Below are 16,146 nucleotides of genomic sequence, written 5' to 3'. Positions count from 1 at the left end.
TTTTTTTTTGTCTGCTTGTGTTATTTCAACCAGCCCATCTTCAAGTTCAGAGGTTCTCTCTACATCTTCGATAAGGCTGCTGGTTAAACTCTCCATTGTGTTTTTTATTTCGCTGAATAGCTTCTTCAGTTCGGCAAGTTCTGCTACATTTTTTTTCAGGGCATTGATTCCTTGTACATTTGTTCTTTCAAGTCCTGTATACTTTTCCTCATTTCATCATGATGTGTAGCTGAGTTTTCTTGTATCTCATTCAGTTTCCTTAGAATTATCACTTGAAATTCCTTGTCAGTCATTTCAAGGGCTTCTTGTTGTATAGGATCTAGAGCTTGAGATTTATTACCTTAGGGTGGTGTACTTTCTTGGTTTTTCATATTTCTGGTGTCTTTTCTTTGATGTTTATTCATTGCGCTTTGGTGGTGTACTTTCTTGATTTTTCATATTTCTGGTATTTTTTCTTTGATGTTTATTCATTGCGGCAGGGGGTTTTACAGTCCACAGGTTTGACACTATTGTCTGACTAAGATGTTGCTGGGGTTGCCAATTTGGTATGGCTACCTCAGTGACTGCTCAGTTGGCCACTAGTGCCTTGCATGTGTGGTTGCCTCGGGTCTTCGGCCTCTCTGGGGAGCCACCTCTCCGGTCAGCTTGGACTTGGCTGGGCTGCTGGGTCACGGGGCAGTACCGCATGGTGTGTGGTCTCTGCTGACTTCCACCTCCTGTGCTGGACGTCTCCCTGTTCTGTGTGCACTGGGCCGGGCTGGGAATGGAGCTGGGTTCCTGCGGTGAAGCCTACCTGCTGGATCACGCAGTGGCGGCCCCACAGGGTGTGTGGTTTCTGCTGAGCCTCCGCCTCCCCTGCTGGACGTCTCCCCACGCTGTGCTCACTGGGCCGGTCTGGGAATGGAGGCGGGTGGCGGTGGTGCAGCCTATCTGCTGGATCATGCGGCGGCGGCCCCGCAGGGCTTGTGGTCTCCGTGGAGCTTCTGCCTCCTCCACTGGATGTCTCCCCGTTCCGTATGCACTTGATGTTATGTTTTTATAGTTGTAAATCGGTTGATTTGTGGGAGAGAGTGACGCTAGGGACCGTCTATTCCACCATCTGTATTTCTGTCCTCATGCCAGTTCCACACTATCTTGATTACTGTAGTTTTGTAGTAAGTTTCGACATTGGGAAGTATGAGTTCACCAACTTTGTTCTTTTTCAAGATTGTTTTGGCTATTTGGGGTCATTTGAATTTCCACGTCAATTTTAGTATCAGCTTGTCTGAGTCTGCTCAAAACTCTCGTGCTCCCCCGCCTCCATTCCTGCACCAACCCTGCGCCGGCTCAGCACCTTGGGCAGTGGGTTGGGCATCTGCTTCATGGAGCTAGCCATCCGGTCCATGTTGCTGTGCGGTCCAAATCTCGTCTGCTTTGGAAGGTGGGATTTGATCAGATGAGGAGGAGGTGGTGGAGAGGAGCCTTGTGGGTGTCAGGCAAAGAGGTTTCTGGCAGAGGGCACAGCCAGAGCAAAGGTCCTGGTGCAGGAGGGTGCTGGAGTGTTCCAGGACCAGCCAGGAGGCCATGAGTGAGGTGAGAGAGTGGATCAGAGAGGTAACAGAGGGTGAGGTGCTGATTTTTTTTGCAGGAGTTGAATGCTGATTCCAAGTCAAATGGGGAGTCAAGGTTTTGGCAGAGGAGTGATCTGACCTGGCTCATGTTTTATAAGAGTCACTGGCCACCTCGTTGAAAGACAATGTAAGAGTCAGAAAGACCAGTCAGGAGGTGATGACAGCCAGTAAGGACTAGGCAATAGTGGCTGGGACCAGTGGAGTAGCAGTGGAGGTGGCAGAAAGCCATCAGGTTCAGGAAGGACGGGGTGGGGTGTGAAAGAGGAGCTGAAGGTGATGCCAAGGTTTTGCCAGGTTCTCTGGACAGCCGTTCTGAATTTTGGTCTGGGCATCTGGAGGGATGGAGATAAAGAAGGCTATGAGTGTAATGGGAGGGCTTAGGAGCTCATTTCTGGACATTGCAAAGTTACTGGTTTTGCATTACACGTTACCCCGAAACTTAGATGCTTAAGACAAGAGACAATATTTTGTAGTTTCTGCAGGTCAGGAATCTGAGAGTGGTTTAGTTGATCTCCTACTCAGGTTCTCTCATGAGGCTGCAGTGAAGATGTTGGTCAGCGCTGCCTTTCTCTGAAGGTTTGACTGGGGCTGGAATTTCTGCTCCCAGCTCACTCACATGGCTGTTGGCTGGAGGCCTCAGTTTCTTATCACATGGGGTTGCTCACAACGTGGCAGCCTCTGCTAGAATGAGAGAGACCCACCAAGACTGAAGTCGCGGTGTCTTTTATAACCTAGTCTCCCAAGTGACACACTGTCACATCTGCTGTGTTCTGCTGGCCACAGGTCTGCAGAGGTTGTGAATGGTGGGAGGCAGGGGTTGTTGGGGCTGTCACGGTGCTGGAAAGTGTAGACATGCTGCGGTGCTGATTTTACATCAGGCATAACTTCCAATTTGTCTGTAAAAGTCGACGGCCATCAGTGAGATCTGGGCTGGAGGTAAAGTCGGGGTCTTCAGCCTGTGGGTAGTATCTGCCCTCTGAAGCTGGTTGAGATCACCCAGCAGGTAGCCAAGGACAGGGCCCTGGGGCACCCCCACATTGAGAGGTTGGGAGATGAGGAGAGGCCTTCGAGGAGCAGGAGGAGATGTGGTCAGGGAGGTAGGAGGAAAACCAGGGGGTGTCCTGGAAGCCCAGGGAAGACAGCATATTGGAGGAGGGGCCTGCTGCTGGGTCCCACGCTGCTGGACCTCAGGCGAGGCCTGAGACCTGGAGGCTCCTGCTGACCCTGATAAGGCAGTCTGGTGGGAGGCAGGGGTATGGGCCTGACTGGAATAGGGTTGAGATCCGTGTGGAGGAAGAGAATTGGCACAGTAGACGCAGCTCTCTGGAGGAGGTCTGTGCAGAGGGAGGCAGTGCAGCACAGCAGCCACTGGCAGGAGAGAGGGCCAAAGACAGAACCAGCAGCGCGGGGTGCGCTGCAGGGAAGGGGCCGCGGGAGCAGGGGTCTACAGCCCCAGCCCACTCTCAGCCCACTGAGGATGTTTTTTACATTTTGAAAGGGTTGTAAAAAACTCCAAAGAGGATCCTCAAGAGACCAGATGTGGCCACAAAGCCACAGATATTTGCTCTCTGGCCCTTCACAGGACAGTTTGCCTACTCTCTCACCAGAGAGTAAGTGCGAGGCAGCAGAAGAGGGCGCTGATGGAGGGAGAGCTGGACAGCCCTTGCGTGGGCCAGATGGTCGGGGTCAGTGCAGTCATTGCTGTGTCACAAACTGCCTGGAACCAACAACCACAGTCTGTCATCACAAGCACACACACCTGGGGCCTGGGTTTGCGCAGGACACAGCAGGGCCTGTGGGAACACCTTGGCTCTGCTACACCAGGGCTGGGCCTCGGCATGTGCCCCCTCCATCCCTCCACTTCTTCCCCCACATGGCTAGCTTGGTTTTCCTGGCAGCATGGCTGCCTCTGGGTAGTTGGGCTTCTTACAGTAACTCTGGGCTCTTGGAGGCCAAGAATGAAGTTGCCCATCATCATAAGGGCTAGACCAGGAGGCCACGGTGTCTCTACCACCACAGCCTATCCTTCAGAGCAGCCCCCAGTCCAGATTCATCTGGAGGAGGAAGATGGGCCCCCTTTCACAGCTGTCTTGAATCTGTCCCAGGGAATCTAGAGCAAGTGCAGGCTTGGGCAATGACCAGCTCATCCACAGCCATAGGAGGAAGGCAGAAAGTGGGGGGCAGATGGGGCACAGCGCGGTGGGAGAAGGCAGGAAGCAAAATCAGTTGAGCATAAAGGTGGGGGGGGTGTTGCTGTGCAATGAGAGGGAAGAGAAGGTGGCCTGGGCAGTCATGGTGTGACAGTTGGGCAGCACAAAAGGCCCCTGTGACCTGAATGGAGAAAAAATGTGTAATACTTTATTGAAATTAATAAAGGTCCCAAATGAACAATAAAATATATCATGGTTATGGGTGGGAAGTCTTAATATGTGAAGATTCCACTCTCCCTAAATTAATCTATAAATTCAGTGTCCTTCCGATCAAACTTGCAATGGGGTTTCTCATCAGATTTAAGAATCTGATTCTCAGATTTACATGGAAGAGCCAAAAATCAAGACTATCTAAGACTATTTTGAAGATGAACAAGAGGAGGACTTGTCTACAAGATTATCACGAATTCTGTGTACGTGTGTGTGTTAAAGCTGTGTTATTAGAAAAGTTGCAAGACTAATGCAAGTACTTCCGGTGCACCTTCACCCAGAGTCTCAAATGTGGACATTCTGCCGTATCTGCTTCCTTTCTCTGTCTCTTTACTGAACCTGGAGACTGGGTTGCAGGTAGGATGTCCCTTAGGTCCTAGATGGGTCCTGTGTGTCTTGACGACAAGACTTTTTGAGAACCACAGAGCAGTAGCCTAAATCAGGACCCTGATGTGACTCCAGGTCTTAGAGCTGACCAGTTGTCCTTGTGCTGGGCCTCATAGCAGAAGAAAATCTTGGCTCCTCAGTCTGTTCAGTTGAAATGTGCACTTAGCTTCTCTTTTTTTTTTTTTTTAAAGAAAATGTAATTTTATTAATATTTTTTACATTCTAGGATGATGTTGCAGAGCAGTTGGGAGGGAGGGGATAAGGGAAGGAAATGGGATAGAAGGAGGAAGGAGGAGGGGCGGGATTGAGGCCTGTGGCACCCCCCTCATTCTCACAGGGGAGGCCGCTGGGCTTCCAGCAGTGGCTTGGTCATTGCTGGGCTGGGTGCAGATGTCGGGGGGTGTGGCAAAAGCCCTTGACTCCCACCATCCCAGCTTGGGAACCCAGGGCCCTTCTTGCTGTGGCTTGGTGGTTGTCGCTGGGCTGGTTGCACATGTTGGGGGTGGTGGTGTGTGTGTGTGTGTGTGTGTGTGTGTGTGTGTGTGTGGCTGAGGCCCGAGGCTCCCCACTGCCCTGGGTCAGGAGAACTTGGGGCACTTCCTGTGGCAGCTGGGTGGTCACTGCTGGGCTGTACTTAGCCTCTTTTAACCTGGAGCGGTTGCTCACTTTTTGTCTTTAATGACGCTGACTTGATTGAAGGACACAGAGCAGTTATTTGGTAGGATGTCAGATATTCCCTGGTGATTAGATGGGGTCTTGCATTTTTGGCAGGAATACCCCGGAAGAGGCACTGGTCCTCAACAGCTTATTGTGTCAGGAGGCTCCTCGAGGCCCTTTGCTTATCCCTGAGTGTTGGCTTTGATGCTTGGTTTGGGTGGTATCGCTGGTTTCCCCACTGTAAGGTGACTGTGTTTCCTTTAGCTAACTAAAAAGTGTCTCATGTGGACATATTTTGAGACTATGTAAATATCCTGTTAGTTCTCAAATTTCCATGTGGTGAGTTTTGGTATCCGTTGATTGTGTTTACCAGAATCATTGATTATGATGGCAAGGAATGGTGCTTTCCTGATTCTACAATTTTCTTCTCCATTTAGTAGTCGGCTTTCTATTGTAAGCATGAGCTTTCCCTTTTCCCGTTTATTTATTTATTTGTTTACATCATCACAGACTCATGGATTCTCACTTTATTCAGCAGGTTATAATCTGTTTTTATCACTGAGCTCTTCAATCTGAAGAACTTCCTTTCGTAATTCTTACAGGAGGCATCCATTGGCAATGAACTTGCTCTGCTTTCCTTTGTCTGAAAATTTCAGCTTTCTTTACAAGGGATATTTTCATTGGATTTAGAATTGTAGATTGACTTTTTTATCAGTCAAGATGACTTTCAAGATGTTATTCCTGTCTTCTGGCTTTGAGTGGTTTCTGAGGCAAGTCAGCTTTTATGAAGGTGGTACCTCTTTTGTCCTTTGGCTGCTTTTAAGATCTTTGTCTTTGGTTTTCTATTTTTCAACTATGATATGCCTGGGTGTGGTTTTCCTTGTATTTATCCTGCTTGAGATTTGCTGACCTTCTTGAGTCTATAGATTGATGCTTTTCATCAGTTTTGGACAAATTCTTTTAAATTTTCATTCTCTGTTTCTTGCATCTATACAAGAAATACAATTGGTCTCTGTGTATTGACCTTGTACCTGGCTTGGGGAGAGTAGGTATGCTTGGCCAGTCCTGATCACAGAGGGAAAACTTTCACATTTTACTCCAAATGCAATGTTGCTCTAGATTTTTTTGTAGATACCCTTTGTTCAATTAAGAAAGTTCTCTTCTGCTCTTGTTTTAATAAGAATTTTTATCATGAATGGGTTCTGTTATTTATCCAATGGTTTTTGTTTTGTTTTATTTTTGGTGGCTTGCCAGTATGGGGATCCAAACCCTTGACCTTGGTTTTATAACACCACTCTCTAAACACCTGAGCTTACTGGCCAGCCCTCAAATGGTTTTTTATATCCATTGAAATAATATATGATTTTTCTACTTAATTTTGATAGTACGGTAAATTATAGTCATAGAAGTTTTTATGGTAAACTAATCTTGCATTCCTGGAATAACTCAACTTGGCTGTGAAGTAGTATCCTTTTTTTTTTTTTTTAAAGATGACTGGTAAGGGGATCTTAACCCTTGACTTGGTGTTGTCAGCACCACGCTCACCCAGTGAGCTAACCGGCCATCCCTATATGGGATCCGAACCCGTGGCCTTGGTGTTATCAGCACCACACTCTCCCGAGTGAGCCACGGGCCGGCCCCTGAAGTAGTGTCCTTTCTGCATGTCAGTCACCAGGCTCATTTGCAGGTATGCTGAGGAGTTTGGTGTAACTTCCTGTCTCATCTGCCTGTGGGCTGTGGGGTTGTCTGAGCCTCCTGAAGTGCCATCAGCCCAGTGCCAATGGGTTTTTTGGTTTTGTTTGTATTTTTTGAAGTTTGTCTTTATTTCTGAAGCATAATTCTGGTAGAGTTTGCTGGTGAAGCCCTCTGGGCCTGGAGTTTCCTTTGCTATGAAATGGGTATGGGTTTGATTGATTGATTGATTGATTTTTTATTTTAGTTTTTTAAAGATGACCAGTAAGGGGATCTTAACTCTTGACTTGGTGTTGTCAGCACCACACTCGACCATTGAGCTAACCAGCCATCTCTATATAGGATCCGAACCTGGGGCCCTGGTGTTCTCAGCACTACACTCTCCAGAGTGAGCCACGGGCCGGCCCTGGGTATGGGATTTATTGATGGCTTTTCTGTATCTGCTGCGTTAACCATAGGGCTTTTCTCAAGAAGCCCTTCTCAGGATGCCTTCCCCATAACACAAGTGTGTTATGAAAAATGACCTTTTTTTAACTCATAGATAAAATGCTCCTTTGCCTTGAGGGGATGGCATATAAACGTGTTTGTTAGTTTTCTTTAAATAGTTACTTAGTAGCAAAGAACAGTCTATTAATCATGAAAAGGCAGTGAAACTTGGATTCCTTGTCTTTTTGTAAAAGAAAAATGACCGTCTGTTCCGTAGCCAGGTGCAGGAGGTGGCCGTGCCTCTTCTGTTTACCTAGTGCAGTATGGTCATTTTCGGCCTTAAAGGGCACCTTGAGGGACATAGGCTAGGGGAAGGCAGCCTGGCATTGGGCAATGCCCATTCCTGGCTCAGTGGGCACCCTGACATATCTGAAGAACTCAGAGCCTCCTCCATTTTAACAGTCATGCATGTCAGTAGCTACTGGCACCCCTTGGTTCCGGCTGGTAGCATGACTTGTAGAGTGCTGCCTTGGCCGGAGCTGGGCCCAGGGGCCAGCGCTGGGCTGTTCAGGACTCAGGTGTGAGTCTGTGGGTGCACAGAGGGCACTGCCCAGCCTGTGAGCCTGGTGCTTGCAGCATGGGGGTGGGCTGCTGGTGAAGCTGTGAGGTGCGAGCTTCCTGGGGAAGCACTTCCTGTGGCCAGAGGCGGGGACACGGGGGTGAGGGCATGAGTTGGCCCTGTCAGGTGGGGGAGCACACAGCTGTCTCCAGGAACACCTGGTTCACGCTCCCCACCACAGAGAAGGTTTGGGCAGGGCCCAGTGACAGGGTCCAGCCCCGGGTGGTCTTTTCTCCTAGTTCCTAACGGCTGAGTCCCTGTATGAGGCGAGACTGCCAGGTGTGTGACCCATCCCTGCCCCCTCTTCCTCTCTCTTGCAGGCCCTGACCAAGAATGACCGGAGCACAGGTGAGTGCAGGGTGGCTGCCCTAAGCCCCACAGTTGGGGGCATGCGGGTGGCCAGGGCGTCTGATGGCTGAGACCTGAACCTACTGGCCTCTCCTAGAGGGGAAGGCGCACCGGGAGAAGCTGGAGCTGGTGGCCACCTTCTCCTTCTTTGGCAATGTCATGTCCATGGCAAGCGTGCAGCTGGCAGGTGCCAAGCGGGACGCCCTGCTCCTAAGTTTCAAGGATGCCAAGGTGAGTGGTGGGCTTGGGGGTGGCCTGGCCAGGGGTGGGAGTGCGTGCCAGCGGCCTGGAAGGCAGGTCCTGGCACAGCAGTGGGTTGTGGGAAGCAGTCCTGGGCAGGGCTGACTGGCACCAACAGGGCTGGTGCTGGGCGGCCACAGTTGTGACTTTCCTGCCCCCAGCTGTCAGTGGTGGAGTATGACCCGGGTACCCATGACCTGAAGACCCTTTCCCTGCACTACTTTGAGGAACCTGAGCTTCGGGTAGGTCCAAGCCCCGGCCCCAGCACAGCGACTGTCCCTGCCCCCATCCCTGTTCCCCCACCTGAGTGCTGCTCTCAGGGTCTCCTGCCTCAGGGCCTGGCTGATTCCCCCTCTGCCCCCAGGACGGGTTTGTGCAGAACGTGCACACGCCGCGAGTGCGTGTGGACCCTGATGGGCGCTGCGCGGCCATGCTCATCTATGGCACGCGGCTGGTGGTCCTGCCCTTCCGCAGGGAGAGCCTGGCCGAGGAGCACGAGGGGCTCATGGGTGAGGGGTGAGTGCTGGCTGGGCAGCCAGGGTTCTGAGGGGCACAGGGGCCCCAAGTTCCCTCTTCCCCCCATACCCCTCCTCTCCTGCTGAAGCCCCTGGCCCCCCAGGCAGAGGTCCAGCTTCCTGCCCAGCTACATCATCGATGTGCGGGCCCTGGATGAGAAGCTGCTGAACATCATCGATCTGCAGTTCCTGCACGGCTACTACGAGCCCACCCTGCTTATCCTGTTTGAGCCCAACCAGACCTGGCCCGGGTGAGACCCCCAGGGAGGCCCCTCTGTGCTGCAGGCTCCAAGCTGCCTCTGCCTGGGGTGGGGCTGGATGGAGGGGCATGGAGCTTGCTCCAAGGGAGGAGCTGGGGCTGGGCCGCCGGCCCCCTGGCTGACCCTCCTGCTGCCCCAGGAGGGTGGCCGTGAGGCAGGACACGTGCTCCATCGTGGCCATCTCGCTGAACATCACACAGAAGGTACACCCTGTCATCTGGTCCCTCACCAGCCTGCCCTTCGACTGCACCCAGGCCCTGGCCGTGCCCAAGCCCATAGGTGAGGGCCATAGGGGTGGAGACTGGTGAAGGTGGGGCACTGAGCCCCGCCCACCACCTGTGTCCACCTGCAGGTGGAGTGGTGGTCTTTGCTGTCAACTCACTGTTGTACCTGAACCAGAGTGTCCCCCCATATGGCGTCGCTCTCAACAGCCTCACCACAGGCACCACTGCCTTCCCCCTCCGTGAGTGTAGGCGGGGGCTGGGGCAGCCATGGGTGGCCAAGGGACGTGGGGGCAGATCCTGCCTAGCTGACTGCCCCGCCCATAGGCACCCAGGAAGGTGTGCGGATCACCCTGGACTGTGCCCAGGCTGCCTTCATCTCCTATGACAAGATGGTCATCTCCCTCAAGGGCGGCGAGATGTGAGCCCCCTGACATCCCCTGTCCCACTCAGTGTCCCTCATGTCCCCAACCCCCCCGTGTTCCCACCTCCCCAGCTCCCCCTCATCCCCGCCCCCACTTAGTGCTCCCCATGTTCTGCCACAAAGCTACGTGCTGACCCTCATCACCGATGGCATGCGCAGCGTTCGAGCGTTCCACTTCGACAAGGCAGCTGCCAGCGTCCTCACCACCAGCGTGAGTTGGGACTGGGGGGTTGGCACTGGGTCCAGGCCCATCCCACCCTCACCCACTGCCCTCGCCTTCAGATGGTCACCATGGAACCTGGGTACCTGTTCCTGGGCTCTCGCTTGGGGAACTCCCTGCTCCTCAAGTACACGGAGAAGCTGCAGGAGCCCCCGACCAGTGCCCTCCGTGAGGCTGCAGACAAGGTGGGTGTGGGGCCTGTGGGGCTGCGCCTCAGTGTGCAGGTGGCCTCGGTATGGCTGGTGGCCTTGGTGTGTGCGTGGCTTCTGTGTGCGCATGGCCTTGGTGAGTATCTCGCCTTCCTTCCTGCCTCACAGGAAGAGCCCCCCTCGAAGAAGAAGCGAGTGGATGCCACAGTGGGCTGGTCAGGTGAGGGGCTGGGCCAGGGCTGGCCAGGTGAGGGGCCAGGTGACCCAGGGCTGGGCTCAGGTGGGCTTTGTGTGCTACAGGGGGCAAATCGGTGGCACAGGATGAGGTGGATGAGATTGAAGTGTACGGCAGTGAGGCCCAGTCAGGCACACAGCTGGCCACCTACTCCTTTGAGGTGAGATTGGGGACAGCAAGGGGGTGTCCTACCCCCACCAGCCCACCTGACTGCTGCTGTGCCCACAGGTGTGTGACAGCATCCTTAACATCGGACCCTGTGCCAATGCTGCCATGGGCGAGCCCGCCTTCCTCTCTGAAGAGGTGCCTGAGGGGGAGGGGGGCAGGGGCTGGGGTGTGTGCGGGGGCAAGGGGCACAGTCCTTACCCCAGCCCCTGTGCAGTTCCAGAACAGCCCTGAGCCAGACCTGGAGATTGTGGTTTGCTCCGGCTACGGGAAGAACGGGGCCCTCTCGGTGCTGCAGGTGTGCAAGGACAGATGGGGGGTGGGCGCCTCCTTGGTGGGACCTGGGTGGGCTGACCCCCTGACCCCCACGCCATCATCATTCCAGAAGAGTATCCGGCCCCAAGTGGTGACAACCTTTGAACTTCCAGGCTGCTATGACATGTGGACGGTCATTGCCCCTGTACGTAAGGAGGAGGTAGGCACTACCCTTCCTGTGGATTGCCTGCGTGGTGGTCTGGGGGCAGTGGGGTCTGGTGGTAAGAGCTGCACGCTTGCCCTTGACCTGACTCTGGCGTCCTGCCCTGCTCCCCTTCGGCCTTCACAGGAGGAGACCCCCAAGGGAGAGGGGGCAGAGCAGGAGCCCAACACCCCTGAGGCAGAAGATGACGGACACAGACACGGGTTTCTTATCCTGAGCCGGGAAGATTCAACCATGGTGAGGGTGGGGCTTGGGACCTGGAGCCTGGGTCCTGGGTCCTGGGTCCTGTAGGGAGAAGCCCATCTCACTGCTGTGGCCCACAGATCCTGCAGACGGGGCAGGAGATCATGGAGCTGGACACCAGCGGCTTTGCCACACAGGGCCCCACGGTCTTTGCTGGAAACATCGGGGACAATCGCTACATTGTCCAAGTGTCACCCCTGGGCATCCGCTTGCTGGAAGGAGGTGGGTGTCTGGGCTAGCCTGGGTGGATGGGCCCTGGGCGGTGTGTACTGACTGCCCTGTGCCCACAGTGAACCAGCTGCATTTCATCCCTGTGGACCTGGGTGCCCCCATCGTGCAGTGTGCTGTGGCCGACCCCTACGTGGTCATCATGAGTGCTGAGGGCCACGTCACCATGTTCCTGCTCAAGAGCGACTCATACAGTGGCCGCCACCACCGCCTGGCACTGCACAAGCCCCCCCTACACCATGTAGGCCCCCCCACACCATGTAGGCCCCCCAACCCCTATGCCTGCTGTCCCCTGACCCGCCACTGAGCCCGCCCCTCTCCCCACAGCAGTCCAAGGTGATTACACTCTGCCTGTACCGTGATGTCAGTGGCATGTTCACCACCGAGAGTCGCCTGGGAGGGGCCCGTGATGAGCTGGGGGCCCGCAGTGGCTTGGAGGCGGAGGGTCTGGGCTCAGAGACGAGGTGCATGGGGGGCTGGGGTACAGGTGGGGGCCTGGGCCCTGTAGCCCTGTGGCAGGCCACCTGTGACACATCTGCTGGCCCCCAGCCCCACAGTAGATGATGAGGAGGAGATGCTGTATGGGGACTCAGGCTCCCTCTTCAGTCCCAGCAAGGAGGAGACCCGAAGGAGCAGCCAGCCCCCTGCCGACCGGGACCCCACACCCTTCCGGGCAGAGCCCACCCACTGGTGCCTGCTCGTGAGGGAGAACGGAACCATGGAGGTAGGTGGCATCCTGGGCTGTGGCACAGCTGGTCCCCTGCCCCATCCCAGCTCACTGTTGCCCACCCCCCCAGATCTATCAGCTCCCTGACTGGCGGCTGGTGTTCCTGGTGAAGAACTTTCCTGTGGGGCAGCGGGTCCTGGTGGACAGCTCCTTCGGGCAGCCCACCACGCAGGGCGAGGCCCGCAAAGAGGAGGCCACGCGCCAGGGAGAGCTGCCCCTTGTCAAGGAGGTGCTGCTGGTTGCACTGGGGAGCCGCCAGAGCAGGCCCTATCTGCTGGTGAGTGCAGCTGATGGCCACCTGTCCACCCCACCGCCTCCGCCATGCACCCCCCACAGCCCTGCCCTCGTCCTCCATGGCCCTGCCCTGTGCCCCCAGGTGCACGTGGACCAGGAGCTGCTCATCTACGAGGCCTTCCCCCATGACTCTCAGCTTGGCCAGGGCAACCTCAAAGTCCGCTTCAAGAAGGTGCTGGCGGCTGGACCCTGCTGGGGCGTGGGGAGGGCGTGTGACGCAGGAGTTGGTAGAGGTCCAGGCCAGCAGCTTCTGGATGACCTGGCCTTTATGGTGGCACCCCCACAGGTCCCCCACAACATCAACTTCCGTGAGAAGAAACCAAAGCCATCCAAGAAGAAGGCAGAAGGTGGCAGCACCGAGGAGGGGGCTGGGGCCCGTGGCCGCGTGGCACGTTTCCGCTACTTTGAGGATATTTATGGCTATTCAGGGGTATGCAAGTGGCTTTGCGAGTGTCCAGGGGAGAGGGCAGATGGGACCTGGCCCACAGCATCCTCACAGTCCCTGCCTCCAGGTGTTCATCTGTGGCCCCTCGCCCCACTGGCTCCTGGTGACCGGCCGGGGGGCCCTGCGGCTGCACCCCATGGGCATCGACGGCCCCATAGACTCCTTTGCCCCATTCCACAACGTCAACTGCCCCCGTGGCTTCCTGTACTTCAACAGACAGGTAGGAAGGACCAGCCTGGTTCCCTCCAGTGCTCCCTGACCCACCCCCACCAGCCCACATGACCACTGTCCTGATGCTGTCCTGGGCCGGACTGAGCACTGGTGCCCCAGAAATGAGGCCCTGGGCAGCTGGGTAGAGGACAGGAGGGAACTTAGCTCCAGCTGCAGGCCCAGGGAGGCGCATGCAGAGGCTGGAGGAGCCAGGGCCACATGGTGGGACCAGGCTTGGTGGTGGGGACACCTGGAGGCGGAGGCGGCTGGGAGCACACAGCCTGGCTGATGGGCTCACCCAGCAGGCCCTGGCTCCGGCTTAGCTTCAGCCCTTCCTCAGGAGTCAGGCCGAGCTGGCTTGAACTCCACCGTGCCCCTCAATTGCTGCATGACTTTGGGAAGGCACACACTCTCTAAGCCTTGTTTTCCTCATCTGTGCCACCAAGGTGATAGCAGTGACCACCTGGGTCACCTAGGACTGTGGCATGGGGAGTGCCTCCAGGTACTGGTAGACTCAGGACTATTGGAGCTCCCTCTGCCTATTTTTGCAGTCCCCAACGTGGCCTATCTGTGGTCACCTTCTGCCTGCAGCCTTCAGCGTCCTCTCGGCCTGGCCCTCCCGTGCCCAGTGGCCAACATCCCCCAGCCTTGGGAGCCTGGGAGAATGGCAGGAGTTCACTGACCAAGAAGCCCTGGGCGCCACGGCTGTGGCCCCTTCCAGGGCATCGCCTGCCTGCCCCATCAGCACCGAGGGCCGTGTCCCCGGGAGCCCTCAGCAGCCCGGGTCTGTCCATCCTGCCGGCCCCGGCCTCTCTGACCCTGCTCTGCCCCCACCCCCTGCAGGGTGAGCTGAGGATCAGCGTCCTGCCTGCCTACCTGTCCTACGACGCCCCGTGGCCTGTCAGGAAGATCCCGCTGCGCTGTACAGCCCACTATGTGGCTTACCATGTGGAGTCCAAGGTCTGTGTCCCACCCCAATACTGTACCAGGGACCTCCTGGGCCTGACCTTTGGTGTGTGACACCCTCTAACCCCCAGGTGTATGCCGTCGCCACCAGTACCAACACGCCGTGCACCCGCATCCCACGCATGACTGGCGAGGAGAAGGAGTTTGAGACTATTGAGAGAGGTGAGTGACATCTGAGCTGACACCCGCATCTGGGGGCTCCTTCTTGGGGCAGCCCCATTGTAACTGTCACCCCTTTGGCCCTGCAGATGATCGGTACATTCACCCCCAGCAGGAGGCCTTCTCCATCCAGCTCATCTCCCCAGTCAGCTGGGAGGCCATTCCTAACGCCAGGTGAGGCTGGGCCTGGGCGGGGGCTGTCATCGCTGGCCAGGGGTGGCACCCTGACGCCGCCTGGCCTCGCTGCAGGATCGAGCTGGAGGAGTGGGAGCACGTGACGTGCATGAAAACGGTGTCGCTGCGCAGCGAGGAGACTGTGTCAGGCCTCAAGGGCTACGTGGCCGCTGGGACCTGCCTCATGCAGGGGGAGGAGGTCACGTGCCGTGGGCGGGTAAGAGGCTGGTGGGCAGGGGGCAGGCAGCACCCAGCATCCCCTCTGCCATCCCCACGTGTGCCTCTCCTGTCAGATCCTGATCATGGACGTGATTGAGGTGGTGCCTGAGCCAGGCCAGCCCTTGACCAAGAACAAGTTCAAGGTCCTCTATGAAAAGGAGCAGAAGGGGCCTGTGACCGCCCTGTGCCACTGCAACGGCCACCTGGTGTCGGCCATCGGCCAGAAGGTGTGCCTACCTGCCCCTGCCCCCCCCCACCTGTGCTGTCTGCCCCTGGCTTACCGCACCCCACCCCCAGATCTTCCTGTGGAGCCTGCGGGCCAGCGAGCTGACGGGCATGGCGTTCATCGACACCCAGCTGTACATCCACCAGATGATCAGCGTCAAGAACTTCATCCTCGCTGCCGACGTCATGAAGAGCATCTCGTTGCTGCGCTACCAAGAGGAGAGCAAGACCCTGAGCCTCGTGTCCCGGGTACCACATGGCCTGGGCACCTGTGTCTGTGGTGGGCACTGGCCCAGGGCCAACCCTGATGCCCTTCCCTCCCCTCCCCAGGATGCCAAGCCCTTGGAGGTGTACAGCGTGGACTTCATGGTGGACAATGCCCAGCTGGGCTTCCTAGGTGAGTGCATGAGACCTGGGGGCAGGGACACAAGACTCTAGCGGTGGCTGGGGCTGACTCTGGCCTGTGTTCCCCAGTGTCTGACCGGGACCGCAACCTCATGGTGTACATGTACCTGCCGGAAGGTGAGTGGCTCCCTCGCCCCTCTGTCTGGGCTGGGCATGGGCAGGCAGTGACTGAAGTTGCTCTGACCTAGCCAAGGAGAGTTTCGGGGGAATGCGCCTGCTGCGCCGGGCAGACTTCCATGTGGGGGCCCATGTGAACACGTTCTGGAGGACCCCGTGCCGGGGAGCCACTGAGGGGCCCAGCAAGAAGTCGGTTGTGTGGGAGAACAAGCACATCACATGGTTTGGTGAGTGCAGGGGCAAGCGAGGCCGTGGGGGTGGGGCTGTGTGCAGGTCGGCCTAGCTCATACCACACCCTCCTGCCCCCCAGCCACACTGGACGGTGGCATTGGGCTCCTGCTGCCTATGCAGGAAAAGACCTATCGGCGGCTGCTTATGCTGCAGAATGCACTGACCACTATGCTGCCCCACCACGCTGGCCTCAACCCCCGTGCCTTCCGGTGAGTGCGCTCCCTCCCTCCCCAGCCCCCCACAGGCCTGCCCTGACCCCTACCTCCCCCTAGAATGCTGCACGTGGACCGGCGAATTCTGCAGAATGCTGTGCGGAACGTCCTTGACGGGGAGCTGCTCAACCGCTACCTGTACCTCAGCACCATGGAGCGTGGCGAGCTGGCCAAGAAGATTGGCACCACGCCGGACATCGTGAGTGCCGCCCACCCCACCCGCCC

The 16,146-nt window shown here is 56.4% G+C and overlaps 1 protein-coding gene across 1 annotated transcript in view; it reads left to right on the top strand.

Moving 5' to 3' along the window:
- Window positions 1-3,250: 3,250 nt before the first annotated feature.
- The window catches only part of CPSF1 (cleavage and polyadenylation specific factor 1, 160kDa), a 13,201-nt gene continuing 305 nt past the window's right edge, over window positions 3,251-16,146 (top strand). Inside the window, exons 1-36 of the mRNA XM_008571715.1 lie at window positions 3,251-3,295; window positions 8,132-8,159; window positions 8,257-8,390; window positions 8,561-8,641; window positions 8,764-8,915; window positions 9,019-9,165; window positions 9,314-9,453; window positions 9,527-9,637; window positions 9,723-9,816; window positions 9,943-10,030; window positions 10,102-10,224; window positions 10,357-10,408; window positions 10,489-10,583; window positions 10,652-10,726; window positions 10,806-10,886; window positions 10,974-11,063; window positions 11,193-11,303; window positions 11,390-11,531; window positions 11,600-11,778; window positions 11,865-12,001; window positions 12,087-12,261; window positions 12,335-12,541; window positions 12,641-12,730; window positions 12,845-12,988; window positions 13,071-13,223; window positions 14,057-14,173; window positions 14,251-14,341; window positions 14,428-14,512; window positions 14,588-14,729; window positions 14,806-14,958; window positions 15,029-15,205; window positions 15,287-15,353; window positions 15,431-15,478; window positions 15,550-15,705; window positions 15,789-15,918; window positions 15,982-16,120. Of these exons, the coding sequence (XP_008569937.1) occupies window positions 3,251-3,295; window positions 8,132-8,159; window positions 8,257-8,390; window positions 8,561-8,641; window positions 8,764-8,915; window positions 9,019-9,165; window positions 9,314-9,453; window positions 9,527-9,637; window positions 9,723-9,816; window positions 9,943-10,030; window positions 10,102-10,224; window positions 10,357-10,408; window positions 10,489-10,583; window positions 10,652-10,726; window positions 10,806-10,886; window positions 10,974-11,063; window positions 11,193-11,303; window positions 11,390-11,531; window positions 11,600-11,778; window positions 11,865-12,001; window positions 12,087-12,261; window positions 12,335-12,541; window positions 12,641-12,730; window positions 12,845-12,988; window positions 13,071-13,223; window positions 14,057-14,173; window positions 14,251-14,341; window positions 14,428-14,512; window positions 14,588-14,729; window positions 14,806-14,958; window positions 15,029-15,205; window positions 15,287-15,353; window positions 15,431-15,478; window positions 15,550-15,705; window positions 15,789-15,918; window positions 15,982-16,120 (4,179 nt within the window). The remainder of the gene's footprint in view (window positions 3,296-8,131; window positions 8,160-8,256; window positions 8,391-8,560; window positions 8,642-8,763; window positions 8,916-9,018; window positions 9,166-9,313; window positions 9,454-9,526; window positions 9,638-9,722; window positions 9,817-9,942; window positions 10,031-10,101; window positions 10,225-10,356; window positions 10,409-10,488; window positions 10,584-10,651; window positions 10,727-10,805; window positions 10,887-10,973; window positions 11,064-11,192; window positions 11,304-11,389; window positions 11,532-11,599; window positions 11,779-11,864; window positions 12,002-12,086; window positions 12,262-12,334; window positions 12,542-12,640; window positions 12,731-12,844; window positions 12,989-13,070; window positions 13,224-14,056; window positions 14,174-14,250; window positions 14,342-14,427; window positions 14,513-14,587; window positions 14,730-14,805; window positions 14,959-15,028; window positions 15,206-15,286; window positions 15,354-15,430; window positions 15,479-15,549; window positions 15,706-15,788; window positions 15,919-15,981; window positions 16,121-16,146) is intronic.

Source organism: Galeopterus variegatus, unplaced genomic scaffold (assembly GCF_000696425.1).
Source record: "Galeopterus variegatus unplaced genomic scaffold, G_variegatus-3.0.2 Scaffold711, whole genome shotgun sequence".
In the NCBI taxonomy this organism is placed as follows: Eukaryota; Metazoa; Chordata; class Mammalia; order Dermoptera; family Cynocephalidae; genus Galeopterus; species Galeopterus variegatus.
This window is presented reverse-complemented; position numbering and strand designations above follow the sequence as displayed.